The following is a 26,994-nucleotide window of genomic DNA, read 5'->3' as shown; positions in this document are numbered from 1 at the left end:
CCGGGGAGAACCGGCGACTCTCGCTCTCTAACATTCACTCTTCGCAAATTCGCACTCGCCGTTCGCTTTTCGCGCCTCGTCGACGTCTCCCCCTTCGAGAGGTTGGTGAACCAAAAAATCGGTAACTTTACAATAAATTTTATTACGAGATACACGTACGTCGACTATGTGTTAGATTTTTGTGTCCCTGAGCTGCATAGATTTTTTTTCTCGACACCAAAACAGAAAATACTGAATTTACAATCAAAATTTCCGCTACATCGATGCTTGGTTTCAAAGCAGTTACAAATTTTCACCAATATTTCAATGTTTTGATTATAATCGAATATCGATGCAACGTTGTGAATTTTAATATATCACCATGCCGGCGTCGTGAAACAAATTCCAGTATTTTCAATTTTTGCATTTTTAAAGGAATCGTCGTCGTAGCTGCGATACCAATAATTTGATCCACGTTCGATACAAGACTCTAATATCGTAACTCAATTGCGAAAGAAAATAGTAATTTTCATTTTACGAACCTCCTGCGATAAAGTAATAACAAAAAAAGGAATGAAAATATCCAAATTAGTATTCGTCGTGATCTTCACCACGGTCTTACAAGATTCCAGTCAAATTATCGCTGACGTTATCAATCATAAGTGATCGTCGTTAGTGACTGTATACATAATATTCGCAAGTCTCAGGTTAAAGGTTGCCGAATGAAAAGGAGACCGAAAACTTCGTTGGAGAATTATAATTTTTCATAATTGAGGTGGAAATAAAAATGAAAAATAGTAAAAAAAAGAAGCTGCCGAGATTCGTTTCGTCGTGTCGTTGATTGTTGAAGTTTGGCGATATATTTCCCCCCCTCCTCGCACGTTGCGTTCGCTCGTTTCCCCTTCGTGCGTCTTGTGTCGTATTCGGCCGGCGGTCAAGTTCGTTTGAGAATCCCGCGTAATGATATCACCGACACGAGCGAAAATATTCGGCCGTTGCCGCCTCGCCCTGACCGCCGACTATCCTCGACGATGACCACTTTATCCAATTTTTGCTATTCATAGCGTTATTCTCGAACGCCGTAAGAAATGTCTGGACGTGTATGCGTCGCGCACACGACAACGGCTTAGGTGACTGCGAACCGTTGCGATTTTCGTCTGCGTTTTTACATCCCGCGGTTGAAAGACCAAGGTTCGAATGAGGTTCCCTTGTTTTTGGCGCGAGACGATTATTCGCGCGAAAAAAGTGCCGGGAGATGAAAAAAGAGAATTTCACGACAAGATCGTATGATTGTGCGGTGAGTGGAGGTGAACGAAGAAGAGAAGTAACGAAGACCGGGAGAATATCGAAGCCGCGACGATTATTCTGGAATTCGGTCAACAAGTAAGCTACTCGCTGTCCGGACCCGCGAAATCTTTTACACGAGGAATTTTCATCATGACCATCGCGTCCGTGAAAGCTTACGCCGTAATATTTTATACCAACGTATCACGTCCGTGTATAATATGCTTGAATATTGAATATCTGACCGTGAATTGTAGGAATTGTAGGAATGAAAAAGAAAATTAAAAACCAACGGAAGCTAAACTCGATATTTTAAATCATTGAATACAAGTGAGTGTGCATATGAGAATTGATAAAAGTGGTTTTAAAATCGGTCAGAGTTGTGCATGATCAAAGGAAATTATTTGAATAGAAAAAAAATGTAGAAAAATATAACGGTTCCTTGATCCATTAACGTGAAACTCTTTGTTCACTCTTCGTCGATATGAAATTGCACTGGATGGCCTGAGAGGAGCAAGAAATTATGGGTAACGCGCATTGCTGTGTGAATCAGAAAAAGGTGAGTATTCTTCAATCGCTGTTGTACACAAAGAGTTAGATCAAGTTAGAATTTCTCTATATTTCCTACAGACATATTTCACGCGCTCTGCCGTAAATATTGTTCAAGTTTAGAATCTGGAATTGAATAACGATACGATCGATTGATGTGTAATCAATTACAGTTGCCATCCGTCATCATCATATCCGTAATCGGCTGTAATTTAATTAAATTCAATTGAATCCAGATCAAAATTACGGAATCTAATTGATTATATTTCTCTTTCCTGTAACGCACTCGACTATGTCAATAACGTATAATACCTCAATTTTTTAAATTTTGTATCGTTTTCCTTTTTTTTTTTTTTTATTTTATTCGTTATTACAAATACAACATGCGAAAGACTTGCTATGAAAAACATTATTTCATCAAACGTTTTCACAGAATTTTACACGGTAAAGTTGAATGTTTTGCTGTATTACCCAAGATGATTGTAAATCACTTTTCACTAATATATTAAAAGTGTTGGCAAAGCGTACGCGTCGCATCGGTCATTGGCACTAATCACAAGAGTTCTCTCGATGCTTCACACGAAAGTGAGTGTCTGCCAACACGTTATCACACCTCTGCCTCGTTCAGTGCTGCGTAATATCGGGTGGGGGTAAAAAAATAGAAACGGCGACGCATTGCACAAGCGTCATTTCTCACAGAAATTTACAATGCAGATAACCAAAGTATACAATCGTCAGAATGGACAGAAATATAGGAATTCAAAATGTATCATAGTTATAGAAGTTCTGGAATTTTCACCTTTTTGGTTTCAGAAAAAATTAGATTTTCGCGTGTTAGAAAATTAAAATTCGCGAAGCTTTTGTAATGATTTTGTGTCGACTTTACCCCGTCTCAATCTTCACCGAATTATCGATTATACCGTCAAATTTATAACCAACAAGATCTCTCGGGTTTGACTTGCAAATACTGTTCCATTCTTTTTACCAAATCGTCAATTCTCGACGGACTTCCTATTTCGTCTGTTCGCTTATTGTCACGAAATCTGCCGTGACGAAATTCGACGTAGTGATGCGAACCAGCACGTGGCACATAATCGTCGTTAAAATATTTGTACGGTCAATTAGTCGTAAACGAGAAATTCCGAGGGACTCTTCTCCTTGTCCCAGGGACGTTCAAAGATTTGGTCCGGAGGTTCGAAGGCTCCTGAAATCTGTATTCACAGGCTTGTATACGTGTACGACATACCCATGCATACATACGAATTCGAAGGCCTAAAATCGAGGCCGAGACAGGAATCTTCTTTGTTTCTTAGATCTTTGTGGAATTGCGACGACAGGTCTCGAACCCCGGAACAAAGAAGACATCTGGGGACTTGAGGGATTTCTAATTGTAAGATAGAAAAAAATTCAGACTTCGAGAGAATTGAATCGTCGTGAAGAAAAACTAGAAGAAAACTGATGAAAATAGATTACCTAGAAGTGTGAAGTCGTAACTGTAAACGATTGGAATATTTTGAACGACAATCGGGATCTTTCGTTTATCTCAAATCGGTCGAAGTCTGCTGAAGAAAAAATGAAATACAATTGCTGTGCGTGGTTTTTTCCTCACAGAATTCATCGTTTGCAGAAACGTGTGGCGGAATAATCTGTTGGTTCTTGAAAATATCGTGAAAACGGTAACGATTGTTAATATTTTGAAAAAGTCTTCGCCTGAATGAAAAAGCCAAAAATAAAAACAAATCGTTGTAGCAACTATCTTCGATTGGAAAATTTATGATTAAGGATGAAGTGTGGCATGCAATCTGAATCCAATATCGTATTCATTTTCATGTCGAACCTTGTCCGGCATGAAATCCCGCAGTATTTTATGAAACAGACGTGATATATAAGCAAAAGATTTCGCAAAAAAAAAAAACAAACCGTGTTGATACGTTACTCGTAAATCGCAAATGCGAGACTAGTAGTACAAACATATTATAATACAAAAACTTGTTTTGTAATCAGCGCCTGGCAGCTGCGCGGATATTAACAAATGAATATTTAATAGATGCATAAATGTTTCGTACTCGCGGCAGAAGTTTGAAAGTACTCGATAAGATCGATTGGCTTTCAGTCAAGAAAGCGAGCCCGCTGATCTAGTCGGCATTTATAAGATGGCAGCACTGTGTCTAGCCGCTCCATCTTCTTTTTAGACTGTTTTACCGACCGAAAAATTTGCGATCTACATCGCAGCGGCAAAATTCACCCGGATTGAATAAACTTTATTGAGAGGGAGCCGTATTTTTAGTTCTTGTTTTTATTTCTATCCGTCATTCTGTGGTGCAATAAAATGTTTCTAAGGCTGGAAAATGTGCGTCCGGTGTTTTGAATTCTGTATCAAGAATGGATTTGAGAAGATTGGTTACGTGTCCAAAATTTGTACCGTTCGATCTATATTTGATTGTAATCATCAAGGATTTCATTCCTCAATGTGACTCCTCTGTATATTTAGGTTGACAGACTGTGTGAAGCTGACAGCTTATTTTGGAACCATCAAATTATTTTTAGGTACGGTGGATTCTCTGTAAAATATTTCCAAAACTTTTTCATCTACAATATTTCATGCAGTAAGAAAATTCTTTCCAGTGAAATTCAACCGGGATTTGCCTGAGGTATATATTTTTGTTGATATCATAAATTGTCAGCGTGAGAAGAATTGAGTTTTCAGAAATTTTTCAATTCTCAATTTCCATGAATACTACATAATATGCGTACTGAAAACAGCTGATACAAGGCATGAGACACGTGACTTTCATTGCAATATCCTTCATTAGAAATGACAATTCAGAGGTTTTTCCTTTTCAGAAGTTGAATTTCACTGTTCAAAAATTTCAATGGGATTTGTCAGACCATGTCTGGTTATTTGAATGATATCCCATCGGAAATTTTTACGTTCCATCGAGTTATCATCGGGGCTGTTTCATTGTTTTTCATTGCAAGTAACACCAATTCGTCGCTCACTCCGGCCTTTTCAAATAATGTATCCAATGTATTTCTTCACAGTGGATTTTTAATGATTAAATTTACATTCGGTAATTATGTAATTAATATACGAGAAGCGAACTTGTGGCTAAAAATGTAACGAGTTATAGAAGTTAAAACGGACTGCAGATATTGACGGGAAATTCCGCGTCTCGGGTTCATTGCAGAATTATTTTCTCATTATTCTACTTCGAGGGCGTCAGATTCTTCCGCGCTTATCGCAGTCTCTCTCTCGTGTTTCCAGATATCAGCGTAAATCTTGGTGTACGGATTGCCCAGGTCCAGATAAAACTGAAACGTGTTTTCATGTCAACGTCGCGGCGAAATATCATGCAACGTAAAAACAAAATCATTCTGTAATGCTCATATTACTGTTTTATATGCACATGTTGGGATGTTTCACATTTCAGAAATTTCCAATTTTACTACAGCCGCATAGAAACGATGCTTGCTTTTGATCAGAAAAGAAGCTTTAAATGAGTACAGTAGCACAAGTTTTCATTAAGGTGTGTGAAAATGATTTTTCAGAGTAAGTGAAAAGCAGATATTAGCAAACCTTTAACACGTATTAACTTTTTCTATTGCACAAAAAAAGTATATTACAGCCCGAAAATATTATCTGAAGCGCATAACTGAGAAATGGTGATATACAAGGGTCGCAAAAAATGCGGTAAGACATTTCTTCCTAAAATTCGAAACAGATAATACGTGTCAAGGATTTGCTAATATATATTCTTCGTTTTTTGAAAATAATTGTATTTGCGCACCCTGAAATGGGAACCATAGTACTCAGCCTCTTTGCGGCTTCTCTTCAGACCGGCAGCAAGCATTTTTTGCATACGTCCATAGGTGAATCAAATATTATTTGAACGCGAAACATCCTAATATATACATATATATGTATATTGATCTCTACAATGTATGCGGGTGATGGATGATATACTTGCAAATTTCACGAGCGACTGAAGTTGAATCAGTGATTTCATGGACCGTGTCTAAGTCACGTTTGAATACCTAAGAATGATGAATCTTTTGCAAAATATCGAGCATACCGTTTTCACGTGCTCCTCAATCAGGTCGGCTATGTTCATCGTCAGCTTTTCGAACGACGGTCGTTCCGACGGCTCCGCATTCCAGCAACGAAGCATCATTTGGTAACTAGAATGGAGGTAAGAAAAGGTGGTTCAAAACATCTCTACGTGTTGAAGACTTCATTCGTTGATGATTCGGGTGAAATCGACGCTCGCCACTCACATGCTTCTCGGCGCGTACGGCGGTTTCTCCATACGATAACCTTCGGCTAGTTTTCGGCACATATCCTCAGGTCTTATCAGGGGATAAGGAGTTCTCGCCAAAGAAAACAGTTCCCACAAAACGACGCCGAAAGACCAGACGTCCGATTTGGTAGAAAACACTCGATCCCTGAGCGACTCGATGGCCATCCACTTTACGGGGAGAGGACCATTCTCCATGCTCTTCTGATTCTCTTCTTCCCGAAGAGACTTTGACAAACCAAAGTCACAGATCTTTACCACGTTGTCATCGGCGAGAAGTATATTTCTGGTTGCCAAGTCACCGTGTATGATCTGAAACGCGATTCAGTCTTAACTCCATTCTACACGCCGACTAACATCACTGATTTTGTGTCCGAAGAAGACTAGCGAATAAGACCACGAGTAAGCTGTGTCAGTATTGGGAATTACTGACGCAAGAAGATTGATCTTGTGAGTATCGTCCTACCTTTTTCGCACCGAGATACTGCATGCCACAAGAAACCTGCCAAGCCCAACACACCAAGTCGTGCGTGCACGTCGGCCTTGAGTTGAAATCCGTCCGATCACCTGGATACTTCAACGGCGCGTTGAGTTCCGTTAAACTGACATTCGGGGAACAGTCGTCCACTCTTGCATCCGTAGTCTTGGAAGTAACGTTATTCGAGCAGTTAACTATTGTCGAATTGCCATCGGAACGGCTGTCCGTGTTTGTACTGCAAGCATAACACAATAAAAATAATGGACAGCTGAGATCGAGAATTAATACACTTGTTCTCGCAAATTCTCGGAGATCAACGGCGAATTGGTTGCAGCGTGCTAACTTGATAAGCTTATGACAAGTTACGATATTTTTCGTGACATCAATCGATCACAAGTCATTGAAACTCTAGTTTTGACTATCATCCGACGATTCATTCCAATACCACCATAATCACATGGGATAAGAAAGTACACAGAGATGTGACAAAAATGGGCCGAAGGTAACCAACATTCATGTCAGTATTGGAGCCCAGGGCGACTTACCCAACGTCATCGACCTTGATCGCGTCTTCACGGGCAGCCGAATCGCATAGTTTTTCTCCGAATTCGTTCAATTGATCGATGAAGTTGACTCTGCGTCGCACCAAGTAGTCGTGTAAGTTCCCGTACCGGCAGTATTCGACGATGACCAAGAGTTCGCCTATCGACATCCAACGGAATACGTGAGTGTCAGTATCCATGACGCCGAATGGTGTGAGAACGAACTTAATTTAAATTACGCGAATCGACTCACCAAAATCAATATTTTTGGTGCACGCGCCGAGAAGGTTGACAATGTTCAGATGTTGACCCAAGTAAACGAGAATCCTGAGTTCGCGAAGAAGGGCCTTCATGCAGTTCAGGTTGGCCGTCGGTCGGACCGTCTTGACCGCAACTGTCGTGACTGTTTCGCGTGAGCAGATCGTCTTTGCCTGTGCCTTCCTCACTACGCCGAATGCACCGCTTCCTAATACTTCGTCTGAAAGGTAAATAACATGCATGCGAACCGCCGATTAGGTATACTTGGAAAAACTTCAACGGAGCATGTTGCGTTTTGCAAAAAGAGTCTGAATCGCATAAGCATGGCGAAATTACCTGAAACTTTTTTGCAAAAACATCAACTCGATGAAATGATGTCGGGAAAAAAAGTGTCCCCTGGCTTAATACTGATATTTTTCTGTCTATTGTGTTAGCCGTAAAAATCGCTTGGAGATCTCCTGAGATCACATGGATAGAATTTGAATTATAATCATTTCCAGATTTTACGGAAACAGAATTCTTTATGTACGATGTAACAGCTGATGTTCCTCTACAATTACGTTTACACGTTTTAATTATGATATAATATCAAACATTTTTTGTTTGTTTGAAAAACTTCCGGGGATCTAGTCAGGTAGCAATATTAGCATATGAACGTGTGAATCGGATCAAAGACAGACTTTATTAGTTTTGAACACTGTAATCAAAAAATCTCCCCTTAAATTTCCTGTGTTTCAGTATCGGATGTTCGAATTTGCTCAGATTTGTTTCTATTATATACCAGAAAGTTTGTGTTCACTATTGCTGGCGCAAACAACATTGCCAGAGGTTCTCAAATCAGTATTTTTCTAGAATTTTCCCAACTTTTGAATAAAACAGTGGAGCCTATTCCTACTTAATTCTCGGAGGTCATACTCGATTTTTCGAGACATTAAACTTCCCACGCCTGGGTTCGGGGCACCCCACCTAAATTTTGATTATCACTTCAAGTCAGTCAAATGTCGGATTTTCATTAGTTTTATTCCATTTCGGTGGCAAACTGATCGATAAATCTATCAACGTACTGACAATGTCATAAAAGTTAAAGACTTCTGGAATATAGTCGTCTACGAAATGTGAGGCAATAGATGGATAAAGGACGTAACCGGACGTAATATGACCTCGATTTTTAAATGAATCGCGTTGTTGTGTAAGTCAAAAGAATAATCCCGCATTTTATTCACTGTAATAAATGAGCAGTGTTCAAGTTGACCAGTAGTGTCCGCTGTGGACTACTACAGAGCAAATTTTGTGATTGATTACGAATTTGAAACTCGGATATTGTTAGGTTGATGCCAAAACCATTCTATGGAAGTCCAAACCCCATTTTTTTTTAAAGTGTCCAACTCAATTAGTGATGCAGTGAATCCGAAGATGAAAATACAGACGGCTACACGCCATATTCTGACATGGCAAGGATCTTGCACTTGTATGTTTCATCAATAAATGTTGGGCCCCAATTGCTTCGAGCAATATCAATGATTCATAGTAACACGGAATGCGGAGAGCAATGAAAATTCCTTACCAGGACGCTAAAAGTAATCTACAGGTTTTGTAAATATCGCAAGCAATTACGTGCGATAATTGGTAAATATTACTTCATTCACTCAGGAATTTCACGAGCTTATGAACCGATTCTCACCCATGATCACAGGACTCATTGTGTTTGGTGTTGAGAATCGAGCCCAATTTCAAGTATTCTCGTAATGAAATCAAGATTAACCTGCGACGGTGGTCCGTTCTTTAGAAACGTTCCGGTGAGGTGGCAAAATACAAAAAGTTAATAAAAAAATCTCAATCTTAAGATCCGCTAATCGTAAGAGTGAATCAAACTCTGTCAATTAACAGAGAGGACTGAAGATGATCCAGGTGCCCGAATGCCGATTGAACGCGTGATGTGAGAGGATCCAACAGGCGGAAAGTTCGAGGTGCGATTACTGATTCTCAACACTTATTCTTTGACTCATTCAATTCATCAAGTCCTAGATATTCACGATAAGATGCTAATTTGTTTATGATGTGATTAGCAACATCGACCGCCTTGACCGGGCGAAATTTGCAGAGTAAACATTTTACTCGCGGCCGCAATCGGTTCGCCAATTTTTTGACAAAAAGTGTAATTCGCTGAATAAAACGGTTTCGGGCAGATACAATATAATTGGCCTAGTCATGTGGATTGAATACAAAAAATACTTTTCGACATACTCATTCGGCTCATCTCATTATCGGAAGCTGAATGGTGCCCATCTCGATAGGATTCGTCGAAACGGATGATCACTATTCACTACCGGAGAAGAAATAAAGTAGCGCGTTACCAAGTTTCAAGAAATCCCGCGGGAATTCCCATTTCTTGTTGTACGGCAGTAACTCGGCCTGATCGCTCACAGCCAATTCTGGATCCAGAGGAATCGGGGCCCCGGAATTGAAGTACTCTAGTCTTGCTTTGATCAACTTTCGTTTCAATGCCTGTGCAACAACGTTTATCATGTCGATTAATCGGTCCGTTCACCGTGGCACGAAGGCCAAGATTGAATTCATCAGGGTATAAGTACCTTTCTGCGAAAGTTCCAAGCCGCTATCGTTACAACGACGATGACAAATAGAATAGCAATTGTTCCCGTAATCAGCCATGTTTCATCTTGTATCCCACTTCTGGAATCTGGAAGTGCGATAACGTTATTAAATCTATGATACGTGTATCACATCGTACGAATACGTTTTCTCATACACTCCGGTTTTTGGGCATAGGATTCGCTGAAAAATGCAATTATCGTTCCGCACAGATGTAAACGAGTAGCGATTAGAACTTGGCAGCTAAGGATGAGCGAAAGATAGAAAAAATGTTATTCATTTTGCAGATTCAGTTACAGAAACACCACGATGATTGGCAAATATCAAAAGAAGCGAGTGAGGTCGAATTTTATTCATATTTCCACATATATTCTATCAGTTCTCCATATTACCCATACTTGTGATGTACGTAAAAGCTTCTTTTTCCTCGCTCCAATTACCGCATTGCGTTTTGTAATCGCTGCAGGCTGCTACTTTGAATCGATGAGTTTTGTTCAGCAGAAGATCTTCGAATGTGTGAGAATTCTCGGTTTTGTTCACGTACAGTGGTTTGTTGGGCAAGTTGTCAGTGCTCAACGCTAATTTATAGTAATAAACGCGGTCCTGCAAGTCCGTCGGCGGTGCATTCCACGCAATCGTTATTGAAGCGACACCCGTTTCGATTACCGAAACATTCGGGATGAATTTCGGGTCTGGAAATTTCAAGATTCATCATGTCTTGCCGCACAAATGCATATCTGTTAATGTAGTATCAATACCTCTGTCTTTCGGCACGACGTCGTCCAACCAGGAAGAGGGGTAAAAACGTTGATTACAGTAAATATCGAAGCACAGATCCAACTTAAATTTGTAAGAGACCGAAGTTGTCAGATACTCGAATTTCAAATAATTGTTTTGAGTCCGAAATCTCTTCTCGAAGTCCTTTTCACCACTGATGCCTGTCTTGTACATTTTCACTCGATAATAGTGAAAAATACTTTCAATCTCCCTCGGTGGCTTTGACCATTCAATCGTTATTGAATCGACAGACGTTTCCTTAACCCAAACGAGTGGTACGTATACAGGATCTGCAGAAAGACTCATTTTAAGCGAATCACCTCAAATAAATACAAAATGGGTTTTGCACATATTTAAACAAATAAGGTGACAAGAAATAAATATTTCATTCATTTGTATACATATTTAATGGACGTCTTCTATATTATTCCCGTAGAAAGAATATGCCAGATTCGCTAAATTCATCTCTTCGGAGAAATCAACTACTCGAGGTGCGTATTTCTTAGCTGTTTGAAATATGCGGCGTTTCATACAACAATGCAATTTTTTCAACTGATCACTGTTATTTTCCGAATCAAGTGCTACTTCTTCGTTCAAAAAAATCACTGGTCTCACTATATTCTTTTCCCATGCCTAACGATTACTTTTACTCGCTGTAGTCGATGCCCTTTTTTTTACGGAACAATAGGAAATCTTTGAAACGATTTCGTATGCAAAAAGTAAGCACAGTTTCTGAGAACAGTTCACCCCAGAGTATAGGCTTACAATAACACAGAATCTGCTATACTTATACCTTTCTTAGAAGTCTTTGTCCACCTCGAAAAAAAATGTATCTCATCGCTTGTTTTGGATATCAGAGTAAATTTAAACCAGTAGGCTGTGTCTGGATTACATGCTGTTGCAACAAAGATATCACGGTAGATCATAGTTGACGTTTCATACTTTTGATGCCATTCAAGTGAACCGTCTTCCTGGATTTCTATGCGAAGCTTCGAAAGCCAAACGAAGATGTTGGTCGCAATATTCCATCCGACATAAATCCTACTTGCATCCAAAGCAGCGACAGAAACCGACATTACTAATGCCATGGGACGGATAAAAAGTACACGCTCACTGCGTCTAATCAAGTTTTTGTAATCTTTTGCCCAGCATTTGTAAACTCCCTCGTCTTCTTCCACGACGTTTGTAAAATATAGACCTATTCTTGAATACGTCTCGTTGAAGCGCCAAGTTTTGGTGAGTTTCCTCAAGTTCTCTTCGCTTGTCCGCTGCCCGGCGGTTTTTCGCCACCCAAAGCTAGCGAAAGATCCCGGCAGGTCGCATGTTAGAGCTGCTGGCTCCCCTAGACTCGCCCAAACTTCTCCGAGGTGAAAAATATTATATATTATATATTTCATATAATATTATCATATATATTTTATATATATATAAAATATTATTAAATATTTGACCTGGCCGAAAAGTATGGAAAAATTACAATGATTTGGTGAGGTTACGCATACCCACTGATGTCTTGGCGGCTGACCCTCGGAAATTCTTACTTTTCGGATTTTTCTTTAAACCTTTGTTTTTAGTTGGTGAAACCTAATTATCAAATTTTTGATGTTCATCTTACATTCACGTGATTATGTTCGCGATATGAATTTCCAAACATTAAAATAAATATCACGTTTGTTCATTTTCAATTGGTCACGACTCTGCATTGAAAAAGACATCATCGCAAACGAGCACGCCTTCTTTGCGTTATGAACCGTATTTCACTAAGAAAAAAGAAAACTATAGGATGAGAACTTGATCATTTTTCTACACTCTGAATTTAAATCAATGATATTTCACTGATTCTCAATTATAAATTCACCACTGAAGAATTCAGTGTACATAGACTGGAAATCAGTAAAAAATCAGTGAAAAGTCACCGAGTCGGTGTACTCGTATATGCATTGGTTTTTGACAGCGGTATACTCATAATCGGGAATCAGTAAATGTTATGATATACTCAAAAGCGATCACTACTGTAAAGCAATGTAAACTATCTATTATGGAATCTTGGTGAGCGATCAATTAAGTAAACGTATTATAAAAGACTATTACTAGAAATGTGCAACATTGTAGGACACACCAATTCGGTTAATCTTAGACAAGATGTTGAACATTTAAGTAATATTTACAAACCTCTAATCTCCGCCCACACAACAAATATTGTTCAACCTTAACTAGATACATAAAATTTTTGTCCCCATAGCACAGTTTTTCTACATATTTTTTTCAGAAAATATTTTTCTGTTATTCTGTATAATTGTTTATATTTGGTTCACCTTCACTCTGGATCATATTTGTTTCTCCCATCAGTCGCTATTCACCTGTTGACCCAATCGGTTCAACCAATAATAATATTTGTTAGACATGGGGAACATAGTCATAAAGAGCCTAGCTCCACTGCTTGGACACTCTGCAATCTAATTTTACTGCTAAAAAGACCTTCTTTAAAACCTTTTAATACAATGACATATAGACTGTGAAAAAATATAGTTCTTTAATCTTTTTAATTAATGACTTCCAACTTTTAACTCCGACATGTAAAATAACTAGAAGAGTGACAATGCCTACCGTCACTCAAAGAACATTGTCTCCACAAATTGTAAATTTTGAATTCGACTGCATCTTAGTCCGCTTACTTTTAAAAAAAGGTAAATAACACTCTAAGCCTACCTTTTTTTCAATTAATCAAATTGTTCTCACTAACCAATAATATATAATAGCCCTAAGAGTATTACATCTACAATATTTAATGTCTGATTGTACTTCTAGTTTTTGAAAAAAAATTTTTGTTGTTCTTGACAGTTAAATAAATAAATTGTTCTGAGGAGGGCTCATATCCGGGTCGAAACGTTAACTAAAAATACGTTTACCTAATTGACCGATCACCAAGATTCCATTATAGATTATATACGAGGTCGAGAATTCCTACTCATCAAAGCAATGTAAACGTACATATCAAACTAGTATTGGTAATAAGCTGGCGAGGGAGAAATTAATACATCGACAGTCAGTTCAACCTTGGCACTGGACTCGTACAAACCCCCTGAACGTTTATGGTTACCTCTAACATAAATAGATGAAACTTATTGAACAATTACGTCCGGTGTACATTTTATTTCTCAACCCGTCCTTATTCCGGTCCTACCAGAAAATACACAACAGTGAATATTCACTGATTCAAACTCACAGAGTTATAAGTCAAGACAAAAGCTATTTACTCCCTTTGCTTTTGTGTCAACTATCGAACTTAATCCGATAAATTTTGTTTCAATCGTTGTTTAGTTCTCAATCGCTTCCACTCGACGCAACCTGGGTCAGTTTCCGTCGAGGCTCAGAATAAATTATTGCAGAGGGCGCCAGTTAATTATCGAAATGAACGAAACCAAGTAATGATTAAGCTCAATCGGCTAATAAATAATAATAAACGAATAACAATTAGACTATACTCACAGGGAGGTACGTTTGGGGACCCAGAGAAGGGAGAATCTGAATTTCCAGGGGTATAGAAAGAAGAATTGGACGGAATATACAAGTTTATTGTACCTGCGAATTGTTGTCAAAATCCGACTGTTATATATTTGTCTGGCGTGTAACGACGCCAGTCGTTGACGATTATTCACAGTAACACTTGACAACGGTAGAGCAGCAAGATAATCATTTGTGGTTTGAAAGTGGCCGATGTACAAGATTTACGTAATGAAAAATTTACGATAAACGTGTGTAACACGTACAAAGGTTGACCCAAAAGTGGATGTACGATATACGATATACCTTTACAAAATACACGAAGATTGACTCAAGAGTCTACAATTTAACAGTAAATAATCTCATGACTAACAATAAGGATTTTAACTCCGACGTTGAGTGGAATAAATAGGATTCTATTTTCCTGTTATAAAGTACAAGGAACAATTTCTGTCCAATACGTTGATTTATTTGCTTTCCGATTCGTCCGAAGTAATGAAAATGTTTCTCAAAGAATGAAAAAATGCTGTTCGATATTCGGAAGATGCTCGTTAAAAATACGAAGTTTTCAAGACCATTCGGATCACTTGCCCTCGACTCGTGCCGCAAACGCCACTTGTTCATGCATCGCCTACTTTCCGCCCTTGTCGCACATCAAACTGTATTATATTGTTGTCAATATGAATACTTATTTCAAGCGAAATATCCCTGTTACTCTTTCGCTGCCAATTGCGCTCTGTACATTATTTCACTCGAGAGAAATATCCTGCGCATATGGCGCCAGGGCAATACAAGCGTGATCGTTACTACCGTTCGTTCTGTTACGTGCTAATCTCTGGCTGATATCTGTCCCGCAGCGCCTGAAAGACGGCTAAAAGTCGTTTTCTTACTCAACATCGGTCAAAGATGATTATCTGCTGGTCAGGATCCTTGTGGATTCTCACAGTATCGCTAATCTTGAATTAGTGGGGCAGGATGATATTCACCTCGTCATTCGTTTCAGGGATTCGTCTTAAGGGATCAAGAACACGTGATTAATTTGGATGTTCGGTCGACCATTTAATTGTAAGAGTCGTACGATTTAATCCAGGAACATTTCTCAGACCTCGATGTCTGTTTCGCCTATTCTCAACTATGAATTTCTGTAACTTCTCATATTTTCGAAACAAAGTAGCGCATTATTAGCATTATCCGAGTGTTCAGGACTCGCGTGTGCCAACGTTTACCGCGTTTCGGAACTTTCAGAATGGTAAGGTTTTCCGGGATTCTGGTGAAACGTTGTAAATCTTTTCTCTCGGTGAATTATTTGAAGGTGAAGTTTGATGCGTAACGGTTGAAATTTATGATTTGTATTTCATAATTCTGTACCTAATATTGATTATATAAGTCTGATGAATTCTTGTAGAAAATCTAGAACCGTTGATCATTCTAACACAAGTGTTTTTCTGGTCGCCTGAGGAAACATTCAGTTCCGATCGTATCAATAGTTGTGAAAAGTGTTATTTTCGAAAAATTTTCTGCTTTGTGCAAAAATTCGGATTATTTCTTATCTTCTTGTAAAGATATTTAGCAAGTTTGTAGCGTGGTTGTTAGAATGTTTCAGAAAATCGCTCGATGGGAATTTTTCATCCTTGTTGGGATGTTCGAATAAAGCATGAAACCAACGCCCATAATGCGGGAATCACGACGTGAAAATTCGCATAACAGTGGCATGTACTTACTTAGATTTTTCGTATCACTTTTTCTCCGAGCGCCGGTTTATTGTCACTCACCTTGGATTTCAAAATCATCGTCAGCGAAAACGAGACAACCAGATAGTAATGTTACCATCATCAGCAGGGCTCGACGATCCCCCGACATGACGTCTGCAGAACTTCGCTTTACGAACTACATTAAAAACCTCCTACTTATGGCAAAGGGCAAAACCGGTTTTATTATTAGCACAATCATACTTGAATTCCGATAACAATCCCAACACACGGATCGTGTTTTATCGCAAAACTCCTAATCTTTTTTCAAATTCGGTACACACAGTGAATTAGTTGAACAGCGCGAGTTTTGTGGTTGCACGTTCCGTCGTTCCCTCAACCTTACCACGCAATGCTTGTTATCAGCGGTTCCGTTATTATAATCAAATTTTAACCGAGTCATGTACGGTTTGTTAATCGTTTACACCTTTAATCGGTCCTTACTTGGTTCGACTACAATTCGATAATAATAAATGAATACATCTTTCGCCATATGAAAATACAAGTTTGGTAACGGTAGATAAACTTTTTTCCCGAGTAATAGGGTAAGAGACCGATCCTGTCAAGAAGGTCGAAGTTTGGCGAAATTAATTCGTCAATTCTCAATAAAATTTCGTTGTTTTTTATTTTCCAATTTTCTTTGGGCTCGTGAAAACTTGCGGTGAACGCCAGGAACATCACAAGTAAACGGTCAAGCAAACGGTTATCTAACCTTTGGCAAGTAAAATATCCATTCGGATGAAATGCATTTTCAATGCATATTGGAATCGTAAAACAGGATTTCCACTGGAAAGTCATCGGATTAGTGAGAAATAAAACAAGGAAAATAATGTGGCTGTGGTTAGACGCCGATTTAGATGAAATCAAGGAATCAAAATTTGCCCTAACGGCTGACCGAGGCTTTCTCGGAAGCGCAACGCAATCTAGAATGTTCTTATATCGAGATACTCTGCGCCCTTATTTTAGTTTATAAATTTGCAAATATGAATGGAATTTTGCATGGAATTGCAACGTTTCAGAGTCAAACGCCACAGCCAGCAGAAACTACTGCGCTGAGAGAAATTTTTAGTTTCGGTTACCGCACAGTCCTTGACTATTTTCATTTTTTACCGCAATCGAAAAGTATTGTTCTAGGTAGAAAATGAAAATTAGTTTTCTAGCTGTTGCCGGAAAGTCTAGTATCCGTTACTATTCTGTCTCATTACGATCAGTGTTGCTATATTTACTTGCAACTGTTGCGAAAATTTAATGCTCGTGCAACGATAAATTGACGTTTAAGCCTTGTTTAGTTAAAAAAGTAGAGTAAACCTCACAGACTGATTTCGCGTTGCAATTATCAAAAAAGGATCGACGATAGCGCAATATGGGAAAGCGTACCACGTTTTTCCTAATTCCAACAATATTCAAACAGTTTTCTTAACGATACCTCTGTTATTCAATTTTTCTAGTTACTGTAACAAGTCAAATTATTCTCAGTGTGCTGCAGTGAAGTTGCGTAGAAATTAAGGATTTTTGGGTGTAAGAATTTAATTATAGGACGTACGCATCCTGTTCTCGGGGAAAACTTGGGAATCTTGATTTTCATCGTTAGCTGATGTATGCGCAAACGTATGATCTTTATATTCCGCACCGAGTGCAGCGATTCTTCTTTGTATAAATGTGTTGCCGGTACTTCATAACCATGCAATTACATACGATTGAAACGAGCACACATCAGCCTTGGCATAACTCCGAGAATAACTTTATCAATTATTCTCTGAAACTAACGGATACCGATTGATCACCCGGTTCTGTACACGCTGTACAATTTAACGTATAACGTTATCCATAACCGTGCTGTAAATGCAACAACACAAGCGCATAAAATGCGAATCGTTGCATTCTCACTTTAATTTCACGTTACTTACACTCAGAGAGTGGAATGTAATTATCACATCGGTTTCAGGGCTTCTATCGACAATCTGCACGGCATTTAGATCTCAAGATCTACGAGGTTCAACGTGCAGTGATCAAGCGATTTTTCAAATACGGAGAGGCAACAATCCGCGCCGTGATCGGTTTGCACTGAGAAAAATTTCATTTGTTACTTTTTTGCTAATTGCGACGCAAAATCAGTTTGTGAGGTTTACTCTACTTTTTTAGCTAAACAAGGCTTTAACGTCAATTTATCCTAGCACGAGCGTTAAATTTTCGCAAAAGTTGCAAGAAACTCTAGCAACAGTGATCGTAATGAGAAAGAATAGTAAAGGATACCAGACTTTCCGGCAACAGCTAGAAAACTAATTTTCATTTTCAACCTAGAACTATATTTTTCGATTGTGGTAAAAAATGAAAATAGTCAAGGACTGAGCGGTAACCAGTACTAAAAATTTCTCTCAGTGTGAATATTACATTTCGCGGCAAACACGTCGTCGATTGCTTAATTATCGCAAAATTGTACGCTACCGATTTAACCGACGTGTGAAATTCATTACCGTCGTATTTATTTTTGTTTTCCCGTTCCGTATACAGCTCGGTTAACCGCAATTACCGTTTCCTCGCAATTATCCTGCATGGCTTATGTGTATAACGCTTGTTATACGCCGGCATATCGATACTTTGTCGGCGCATTTGAGATACGCCTGATCAATAGTCGTAATCTTAATTTAAAAGTAATCTAAAGCAATCTAAGTCTAAAGCGCGGTTCGATGTATATTTTGCATTACCCGCGCGTAGTAATCATCTTTGCGAAAGGCTTTCGAATCCTACCGAGATTTTTTATTTTTACACCTTGTCTTGCAAATCCTACGTTTTTGCTAGAGCTGCATCACGTGACCAGCCGAAAACACTCGTAAACAAGTCAGAAATGATGCGAGAAAATTCACTCGTATCGTCCGAAAACGCTTTTATAACAATTTGCAGCGACTAGAAAATTCAGTCTACAGTTAAGTCGACCGTTTCGTTTATTTTGCAAAAAACCGCAGTCGACAATCTACCAAAGTTTTTCTAATTAATTAGCGTAAACAAGATTGTGGTAATTAATTAACGAAACATTTATCAAAGTCTTGAAGTCAACGTCACGTGCGATTTTCCAGAACCCTGTTTAGAGTTTGCAGAAAAATCGTCAAATTTGAAATGTTCAAGACGTCAATTTACTTTTCAAAGTAGATAAAGCACAAGAACACAAATTAAACTTGAGCCATAGAATAATTTAAATAGGTAATAATTAATTCTCATAGTTTCTTTTAGTCGATAATGAGGTGGTTACAGTAAAAATATAAGTAATAGGTCGAAAAGATCTTAGCTAACAATAAGCATGGTTTCGTACTCTTAAAACTGCGCCATCTATTCGCGCATCATTGTAGCTGGTAACTGAAAGGTTCAAATCACTTGGTACAAAAAACGGTACGAAAGCATTCGAAGCGTCTTTTCTTACGCCGGGTCGAGCTTGTGATTCTCGGCATTATGTTCGCAACAAGTTTCGAGCATGGATTCTGTTTTACCGACCGTGCAGCGTAGTTTGGCTCTCGATCACGATCGATACATTTAGTCGGAAGACCACGTCTCTTATCAAATCACGGTTTATTTTTGCTCTGATCTGTAATTGTGCCTTTAATCATTTTGTATAAGACTCTGACGTCTGATAAAAAACTAGAGCGTGCATATTTAATAAATACTAAATTTATTTATCTAAAATGAAAATCGAAAATTACACCTGATAACTGATTAGAAAGTGCTAATATCCGTTCGCGAGGTAACGTCCAACCCATGAAAACCTTACAAACGTCAAGTTTTATCCAGAATTGTGAATTTAATACACGAATTTAAGGCTCTTTATATTTCTAAAAAATTGTACCGATATTAATAATAATTGAATCCTTGATGCAATTTCTTTTTTTTTATTTTTACTTGTATACTTGCTGTCCCAATAGAATTGTATGAAAAAATTTGAACGTAACTACCATTTGAGAGTAAAATCTTTGTGGGGAAGCTTTTCAAATTTATTTCTTCTATCAGTGTGTTAATTTTCTTGCAATTAAACGCGATTAATCATCGCGATACAGCTGAAATGGAATTGGCTGTGAGGACTGCCTGCTCAATTTGCATTGACCAATCGTTGACGGTGAATAAACGACTGTAAATCGTTGATTGGTATAAATATTTATGAGGCGGTCTCTTCAAACGTTCTTATTTATCGCTGCATTTGTTTGAATAATTATCGTACAAGATCAGCTAGAATGTATTGCGTATGTATATAACTTGGACAGTGACGTGAATCCCATCCTGAATCTCGATTCTCTTGCATATAAGGTGCCAGATTTTTACATAATATTATAGCGACCTGTTTATGCTGCAGATCCGAAATTGGAATCTCAAATTTATCAAAATTTACTTATTTGCGGGACGAGCAATCAATCGTCAATAATCAGAAAAGAGTGGAATATTAATTCTGTTTGATGCGGCTTTCAACTATCAAAAACATTGTCTTATTTTTTTAGTAAAGAATGTATGAAAGTCGAATCCAACTTTTTATTCCAAGTCAAGGTTTCAAGTTCAAAATAGAATTTGATCGATAAAAAATAATAATTACACAGCAATCATTTGTTTGACTGTAAAACATATAAAGAGCTGTTGTAAAATTTTAACAACAACTAGTTTCTCTCGACGATAAATGAAAAATGAGCTAAATGGAAAAGAACAGAACAGAGACCGGTCCAATTTCCTTCGAAGGTGTATAAAAAATGAGGAGTTGGTTTTGACAATTTCAGAAATACACCGCACTTCAAAAATGTAACTTGATTTCATAAAATCCCAAGTTTGAAAACAAATCAAAAGGAGACGAAATGAAAAAAAAAAAGAAAAAAAAAATACCCGTCCAATTGTCTTCAATTTTTGTAACAATTTAACAAATCGGCAATAATACTGAGTGTTCGGAATATAACTCGCGAGTTTGAAAAATAAGAGTATTAAAAATTCTCAGAGTCGCATCTTGTGACAAAATCCACACCGCGAGACCCGATAAAATGAAAAGAGAAACGATGTCGCAATAATACATCCGCCGAGCTGTTGTCCTGAAAAATTTCACTTGGCATTAAATTAAATCCTGTTGGTTAGTTTCTGGCATTCGTACCGCGAGTTCAGATCCACACACGTAATGTAATATAATGTATGCGGTCGATTGTACGGATTATAAGATTGACGTGTGTACTTACCCAGCTGTCATTGAACATCGGATTTTAGAGGCGGTTCGAAGGCTCGTAAATCCTGCCGCTGCTGCAGCTGCAACGACGGGAATTATATTGCGTCTATGTACACGTTGATTTTTAAACGTAAGATTTTTACCGCGCTTACAAAACGCCGCGTGTTTACCGTTATCGACACAACTCGCTTGTGCGATGTGCCTGCATTTGCATTACACGTCCATGTTATATTTTTACGCCATATGCGCGTGTGTACAGCCATAAGGTACCCATGATTTTCATATGTTGTTGTCCGTCGATCGGTGAGAAGACATTCTCCGTCGTGATAGAAGTTGGCTTGTCATTCGATTGAATATGTGTGCCCATTTACTTGTCAAACCGTTTCTACTGTGCTGTCACAGAGGTATAAAGGTATCGTCGACATTTTTGTTCCAGGTATTATACGATAATCGCTGGAGATATTTCAATATTTCTTATGCTAATTTGATTGGAATAATCGCGATCTGAAGAGACAGAATAAAAAAAAACGAAATCGAAATGGAATTATTTCATGGGAAAACTTTAAGGACGTGGAAATGTAATTTTTTCAGATGTGGTTCGAATAGCTTAAACAGTCTTTAGAAATTTTCTGAGAAAAGAAAATTTTTCTGGGAGTTGAATAGTCGACCAATAAAACGTAATTTGGTTAAGATAATCAATTATGTTTAGGAGAGATTGACTCAAGTGATAATGACTCGGTAGGTCTGTTTTACCGATATTTGTTCCCCTTAGTGGTATGCAACCCAACTTCCTACAGCCTTTACTTGGAAATACTCTGTATATAGGGGAAAGCGCGGGTATTTGACTGCTGCAAGCGAGATGCACGAAATCATGAATAGCGTCCGAAAGTCAGCTGTCAAAAACGTTTCAATTTACGTTCAAACATCGCCTGACAAGAGCGACCCGCGATGAATTACACGCATTCGATTTGCATGTTGAATGGCGATCCGCATGCATGAGTGTGTAAAAATTGTTCAGGCACAAAGAGAGGAGGACGAGGTGAGAGGTTAAACGGGGCAGTATAATACACATTGTACTGTATACATGATGTATAAACGTTTGCATAAGGCGTTGCGCAAAGATCATGATATCTACGGGTGCAGCCCGATTCGAGGCCAAGAACCGGCCCGATATGGGCTCGGTTGAAGAATCTTGTGCACGTTGCAATGTTCAGCACGGTGCACACCTGTGTCCAATCATACAGAGTCAATTCCTAGCTACTGCACATTTCGTTGTCTGCTGATTTTAATGCGCACGCGCGACAATTTGAAAACGGTGTTCTGCCAGGGTGACCAACCGTCATAAGTGTCGTGATAAAAAAAGACGAGGTGTGTTCTTGCCCAGCCATCTCTAAGAACCAATCGCATCCAGTAACCAATAAAAGCCATCTTGGATTTTAAACTAATAATCACATTCGAGATTGCTTAGCGCACATTTTGAAATGTGGAAATCTTCACGTGGTGTATGTATTTTTCAAGATGCCGAAAAAGTACACCCTGTCTTCTCTCATCACGACAAATCTAACTTCAAAAATCTTGGCAGTTATCGATGGAAGTTGAGCTCAACTGATAATTGTCAAAATTTTTGAGGTTACATCCATCGCGTTCTCTATTTGTTGGTTGGTTGCTCTGGCAAATAGTCGCTAGTGAATTACAGCGCGTGCGCGTTAAACTTAAGCAGACGATGGAACGTGCAGTCGTTAGGAAACCACTCTGATTATGCCTAATGTGTGTGTAATCTAAGGAGAGGAACGGAGAGAGCCTTGAGAGCCTGCAACTCAATTATACTGCACGACAAATATTTAGTCAGCAATTTTAAATACATGCGGAAAAATGTTTTTAATCTTCCTTGTGTACACCAGTTTCTAATTTGTATTTTACAGGTCTTCACCTCAAATCATCGAAATTGTCTGTAAATCTGTAAATCTGTAACTGCGAGGTTTCAGTCGGCATTAGTGAAACTATATGAAAAAAAAAAATACACATCATCGTACGAGGCAATCTAGACGAATTGCACTTCCTCTAAATAAATAAAAAAAAGTTAAGTTTCGAGATTGTGTAATTCTTCTAGATTGCCTGGTACGATGATGTGTATTTTTTCCCAGATAGTAGCACTAATTCTCACCAAAACCTCGCGGTGACAGATTATTTGGAACATTATTACTCTTGCAATAAAATATACACTGAGAAAAAAAGTTTTGCCCATGTTAATTTCCGTAAGAAACTTCGATCACAACGCGGACTATCTTAGATTCGATGTAAAAATCTGAAAAAATTAGGCGATTGTTTTCGAATTATTTGAAGTTAATGTGGGGGATGGTCTGGCAAAAATTCATCGACACCCTGAATAAGGTCCACCCTAATGATCCTATATATACCCCGTTTCATTTTAGCAACTCTGCACTCACGTTCCTTGCGAAATTCTTTTCTCGAAGTTTTTCGCGATCCAGAGGATAATTTGGCGTGCAGGAAGAGGGGAGGTAACGTAGAATCCAGGGTGCGATTGGGGTTTGATCCGCGATGCTTCCTTGAAACGTGCAGACGTGCGGCTTGACTAACAAGTGATTTCGAGAAATCGATTACAGATCAAACACGGAAAACGATAACCCTTGACACGGTTGTATCGCATCGCCTGTTACGCCCAACGAGACGTTTACTTTGCACTCAAATGTCCGTTGACGTTGTGTGTTATACGTCAAGTAGGTTTCGGTTGAATTTCGACACTTCATGTCACGTTGCGCCGCGCCGATCCGTCCAAAATCATAAACCGTAGGGCAGACACTATTTCCCAATTCCCTTCTCCGCCCACGATCGGACTTCGTTCGTGCTCGATCTAGGGCCTGAAGTCGACCCCAACTTTCTCGTTTCACTCGGGAACTGTTATGGGAACAAGCCGGTAAAGGATTTGTCGCGTTTACCAAATAAGCGAAAGAAACGTATTTTTTATTCGACGAATTATCATTTTATTAGACAAGAAAGTAACCGGAACTGTTGTGATTTGGGTTATTGAATGAAACCGCATTTGTTTGACTTCACAAAACCTTCCTTCCACTGTATTTTTTTTTTTTTTTTCTCTATTCTAGTGTATAGAATATTCTTTTATACTCTGTAACTACTTTGACTCCTAAAACGATTCACAAATTATATATATTCGAGATTTTTTGACGATGAAGTTTACTGTCATGAAAATTCGGACCACAAAACCTCAATTAGGCACCAATTTAATTTCAGCGCATTTGTTACTTTGTGATTGAACTTTGCAATAAACATGGCAAAAGGTACACTGAAAAACGGGATAAATTATTCGTATATAAACCTGTCAAATTGTTATTTTGTAACCATTAAATTTTGTCATCGGTGAATTAAAAAAAAAAAAAAAAAAACAGCTGAGATACAGATGAAAGAGATATTTAATTCTATTAATTGCAGGTAATATTTTTAATTCAACAAAAAATTTACATTCCGGTTACAATGCGTGTATTCGTTCTTATTCGTCAGTCGTGTTTCTAACAGTAAGTATTATTTCATCCAACGTGAATAAAAATTTAACGATCACAAATGAATCAATCAATAGGTTCATACTTGCGGTAACTAATTTTTCTTGCTTACTAAAAAAGGAGAAGAATATACTCTTCTCGATGGTCTATTACTTTATGATACTGAAAACTTAAGAATTCAGAGTGATTCGGAGTAATTTTTTTGCTTCTCTTCAAAGAGGTTCGTTGGCCAAAACTCGATACTTCTTTATTCATTTTATTAAAAGATAAAAATGCATTGAATGTTTAAAAAATTTCTCCATCTTGAGCTTCGAAGATCTCTTCAATAAAGGAAATTTTAGATATTCATGTGTGATTTCAAGTTGGTGTGAAAATTATTAAAAATGTAGTAGATTCGTTCGATTCTATTCAACGTCGGTTCGTTTCAATACAGAAGAATATTTTCTACAAATTCACTGGAATATTTTTATTTTTTTTTTCATCATTCTGACATCGGTGAATTTTGAACGTTATAACTTTGCATCGATATCCATTACAACCGACCGGTAACAATATTGAATTGTCGACTGAAAAAAAGCACAATTGGTTGCAGCGAGCTTGTAACTTCCGAATAAAATGAGCCATCGTAGAGTGATAACTTTTATTTCAAAAGCTCATCTCCTCTCAATACCAGCTCAACCAAAAGAGCAAAAATTCGGGATCATCTCAGGTAAGTCGTGTTCAAGAACTTTGGCTTATTGTAAGTAGTAGCGTTAAATTATTGTGGCGAGTTGGTAATTTCGTAAATAAATAATAGTCAGAGTCAATCCAATCCACGACACCTGTATTAACTCGGCTGTGTTATTATACCTTCCATTCCACATCAGAACATTGCCTTCATCCGGCAGATAGATACCCATATCCGCACTAATTACATGTAACAGGTATTTTAAATCGCACGATCTTGCTAAAGGCGATCGAACAATCAAAGAACACTTAGTATGATACAAGAAAGCCGATCGTAAGGTGCGTGCGATGGTTCGAGCATTCGTCGAGCTAGAACAGAAGGTTTAATAACTGTAATTGCGAGGCTATTAGGGGCACGATCGTCGATTCCGACACCTGTTAATTATACCGAGTTACGTATGTACCAACAATGATGGAAAGCTGTGTTGAGGCTTGGTCGTGTGCTACATCGGTAAGATTAGCCACGCTTCGACCCAATCGACGGTTACGCTTCGATTACCGATTACGATCCATTCAAATAATACAATTTAGCTACATCGATGATGCAGAGAAACGGGAATTGAGACGTTAGAAATGATACGTGTTGCGAAATTCTCTGACATAGCGGAATGCATCGATATCCAGGATTTCATCGACTTTTATAGTTAACTTCGGATCCGTTCTGCGTTTGATAGTTTTTGCTATTCAGCTTCGTAGATCATGCCATCGATTCAGTGAGCGGTATCGTAAGTGTTGAGCTCCATAAAATTTTGACACTTTTCAGAATTTTCACTGACATGTACGGATACAAATATTAAAAATACGGATTTCAATTGTAGAATATCTGGGTTTGTTTGAAAAAAAGCGTCGCTGTAGCAGCAAAATTTTGGCTTCCGCAGCCACTAAAGTACCGATCACCGACAAAGTGTGGTCAAATCTGTGATTACGATCCGAGCCGATCGGTGTGTATGAAAATAAAAATCTTGGAATTATTTTGGTGGTCAAGGTAGACTTCAGGATTCTGTGCGAGGGATTTTTGATACGTTGAAATTTGGCAGAGCTTTAAAGTTTTTTACTTTACCGGTCTCTTGATTTGAAGTAACATTTTTACTTGTGTTTTAGAAACGGAACGATGGATCAAAAGTCCGTCGCACATAAGCCTAGTTCGTAACGACACGAAACGATACTCGAAATTTCAGGCTGATCGGATTTACCCGTTCTGAAGTAATTGCGGCGCAGTTATAAAAAAGCTCCCGAGTCACAGCCTAGCGGAACTATCGTACACTTGTGCCGATCGCTTCGTAAATTTTACGATTTTCCGAGTACGTTATGAGACAAAATGACGCTGAAATATTCCGCAACGTGATTATGTTGAAATTTGGGAATCTGAAACAAAAACAATTGAAAATCTGGTAAAAATAATTTCGAGACTCGGACACTTTCTTAACCAGATACCTACACGTTGTCGCAGATCTTCAAATCAAAAATCTTTTCGTAAAACGATTTGCATTCAAATATAAAATGCGAAAGAGAATTTGATCAAAATTTGT

The 26,994-nt window shown here is 38.3% G+C and overlaps 3 protein-coding genes across 4 annotated transcripts in view; 2 read left to right on the top strand and 1 right to left on the bottom strand.

The window, feature by feature from the left end:
* The window catches only part of LOC124183794 (NAD(+) hydrolase sarm1), a 183,075-nt gene that overhangs the window by 4,453 nt on the left and 151,628 nt on the right, over positions 1-26,994 (top strand). The window lies entirely within an intron of this gene.
* LOC124183800 overlaps positions 828-26,994 on the top strand; it is a 94,085-nt gene continuing 67,918 nt past the window's right edge. Inside the window, exon 1 of the mRNA XM_046572809.1 lies at positions 828-1,822. The gene's annotated coding sequence lies outside the window, so the exon portion shown is untranslated. The remainder of the gene's footprint in view (positions 1,823-26,994) is intronic.
* On the bottom strand, positions 4,834-10,946 carry LOC124182472 (vascular endothelial growth factor receptor 1-like). Its single transcript, XM_046569797.1, has 10 exons — positions 10,754-10,946; positions 10,388-10,687; positions 9,977-10,083; positions 9,740-9,890; positions 7,381-7,605; positions 7,131-7,287; positions 6,574-6,820; positions 6,088-6,419; positions 5,886-5,991; positions 4,834-5,124 (listed from the first exon to the last, which is right to left on the bottom strand). Exons 1-10 carry the CDS (start codon positions 10,944-10,946, stop codon positions 5,014-5,016), a joined length of 1,929 nt encoding a protein of 642 aa, XP_046425753.1. The 3' UTR covers positions 4,834-5,013.

The sequence above is a fragment of the Neodiprion fabricii genome, chromosome 5 (genome assembly GCF_021155785.1).
Source record: "Neodiprion fabricii isolate iyNeoFabr1 chromosome 5, iyNeoFabr1.1, whole genome shotgun sequence".
Lineage (NCBI taxonomy): Eukaryota > Metazoa > Arthropoda > Insecta > Hymenoptera > Diprionidae > Neodiprion > Neodiprion fabricii.
Note: the sequence above shows the minus strand (reverse complement) of the source record. Positions and strands in the feature narration are given on the sequence as shown.

Bases quoted from the DNA above. Each gene is read 5' to 3' on its own strand.
- LOC124182472 (XM_046569797.1), bottom strand. From the start codon at position 10,946: ATGTACAAGACAGGCATCAGTGGTGAAAAGGACTTCGAGAAGAGATTT. The intron at 10,084-10,387 runs GTAATATGGAGA...TCGCACTTCCAG, and splicing joins TACGTACATCACAAGTATGG to ATTCCAGAAGTGGGATACAA. The intron at 5,992-6,087 runs GTGAGTGGCGAG...CCTCCATTCTAG, and splicing joins CCGTACGCGCCGAGAAGCAT to TTACCAAATGATGCTTCGTT.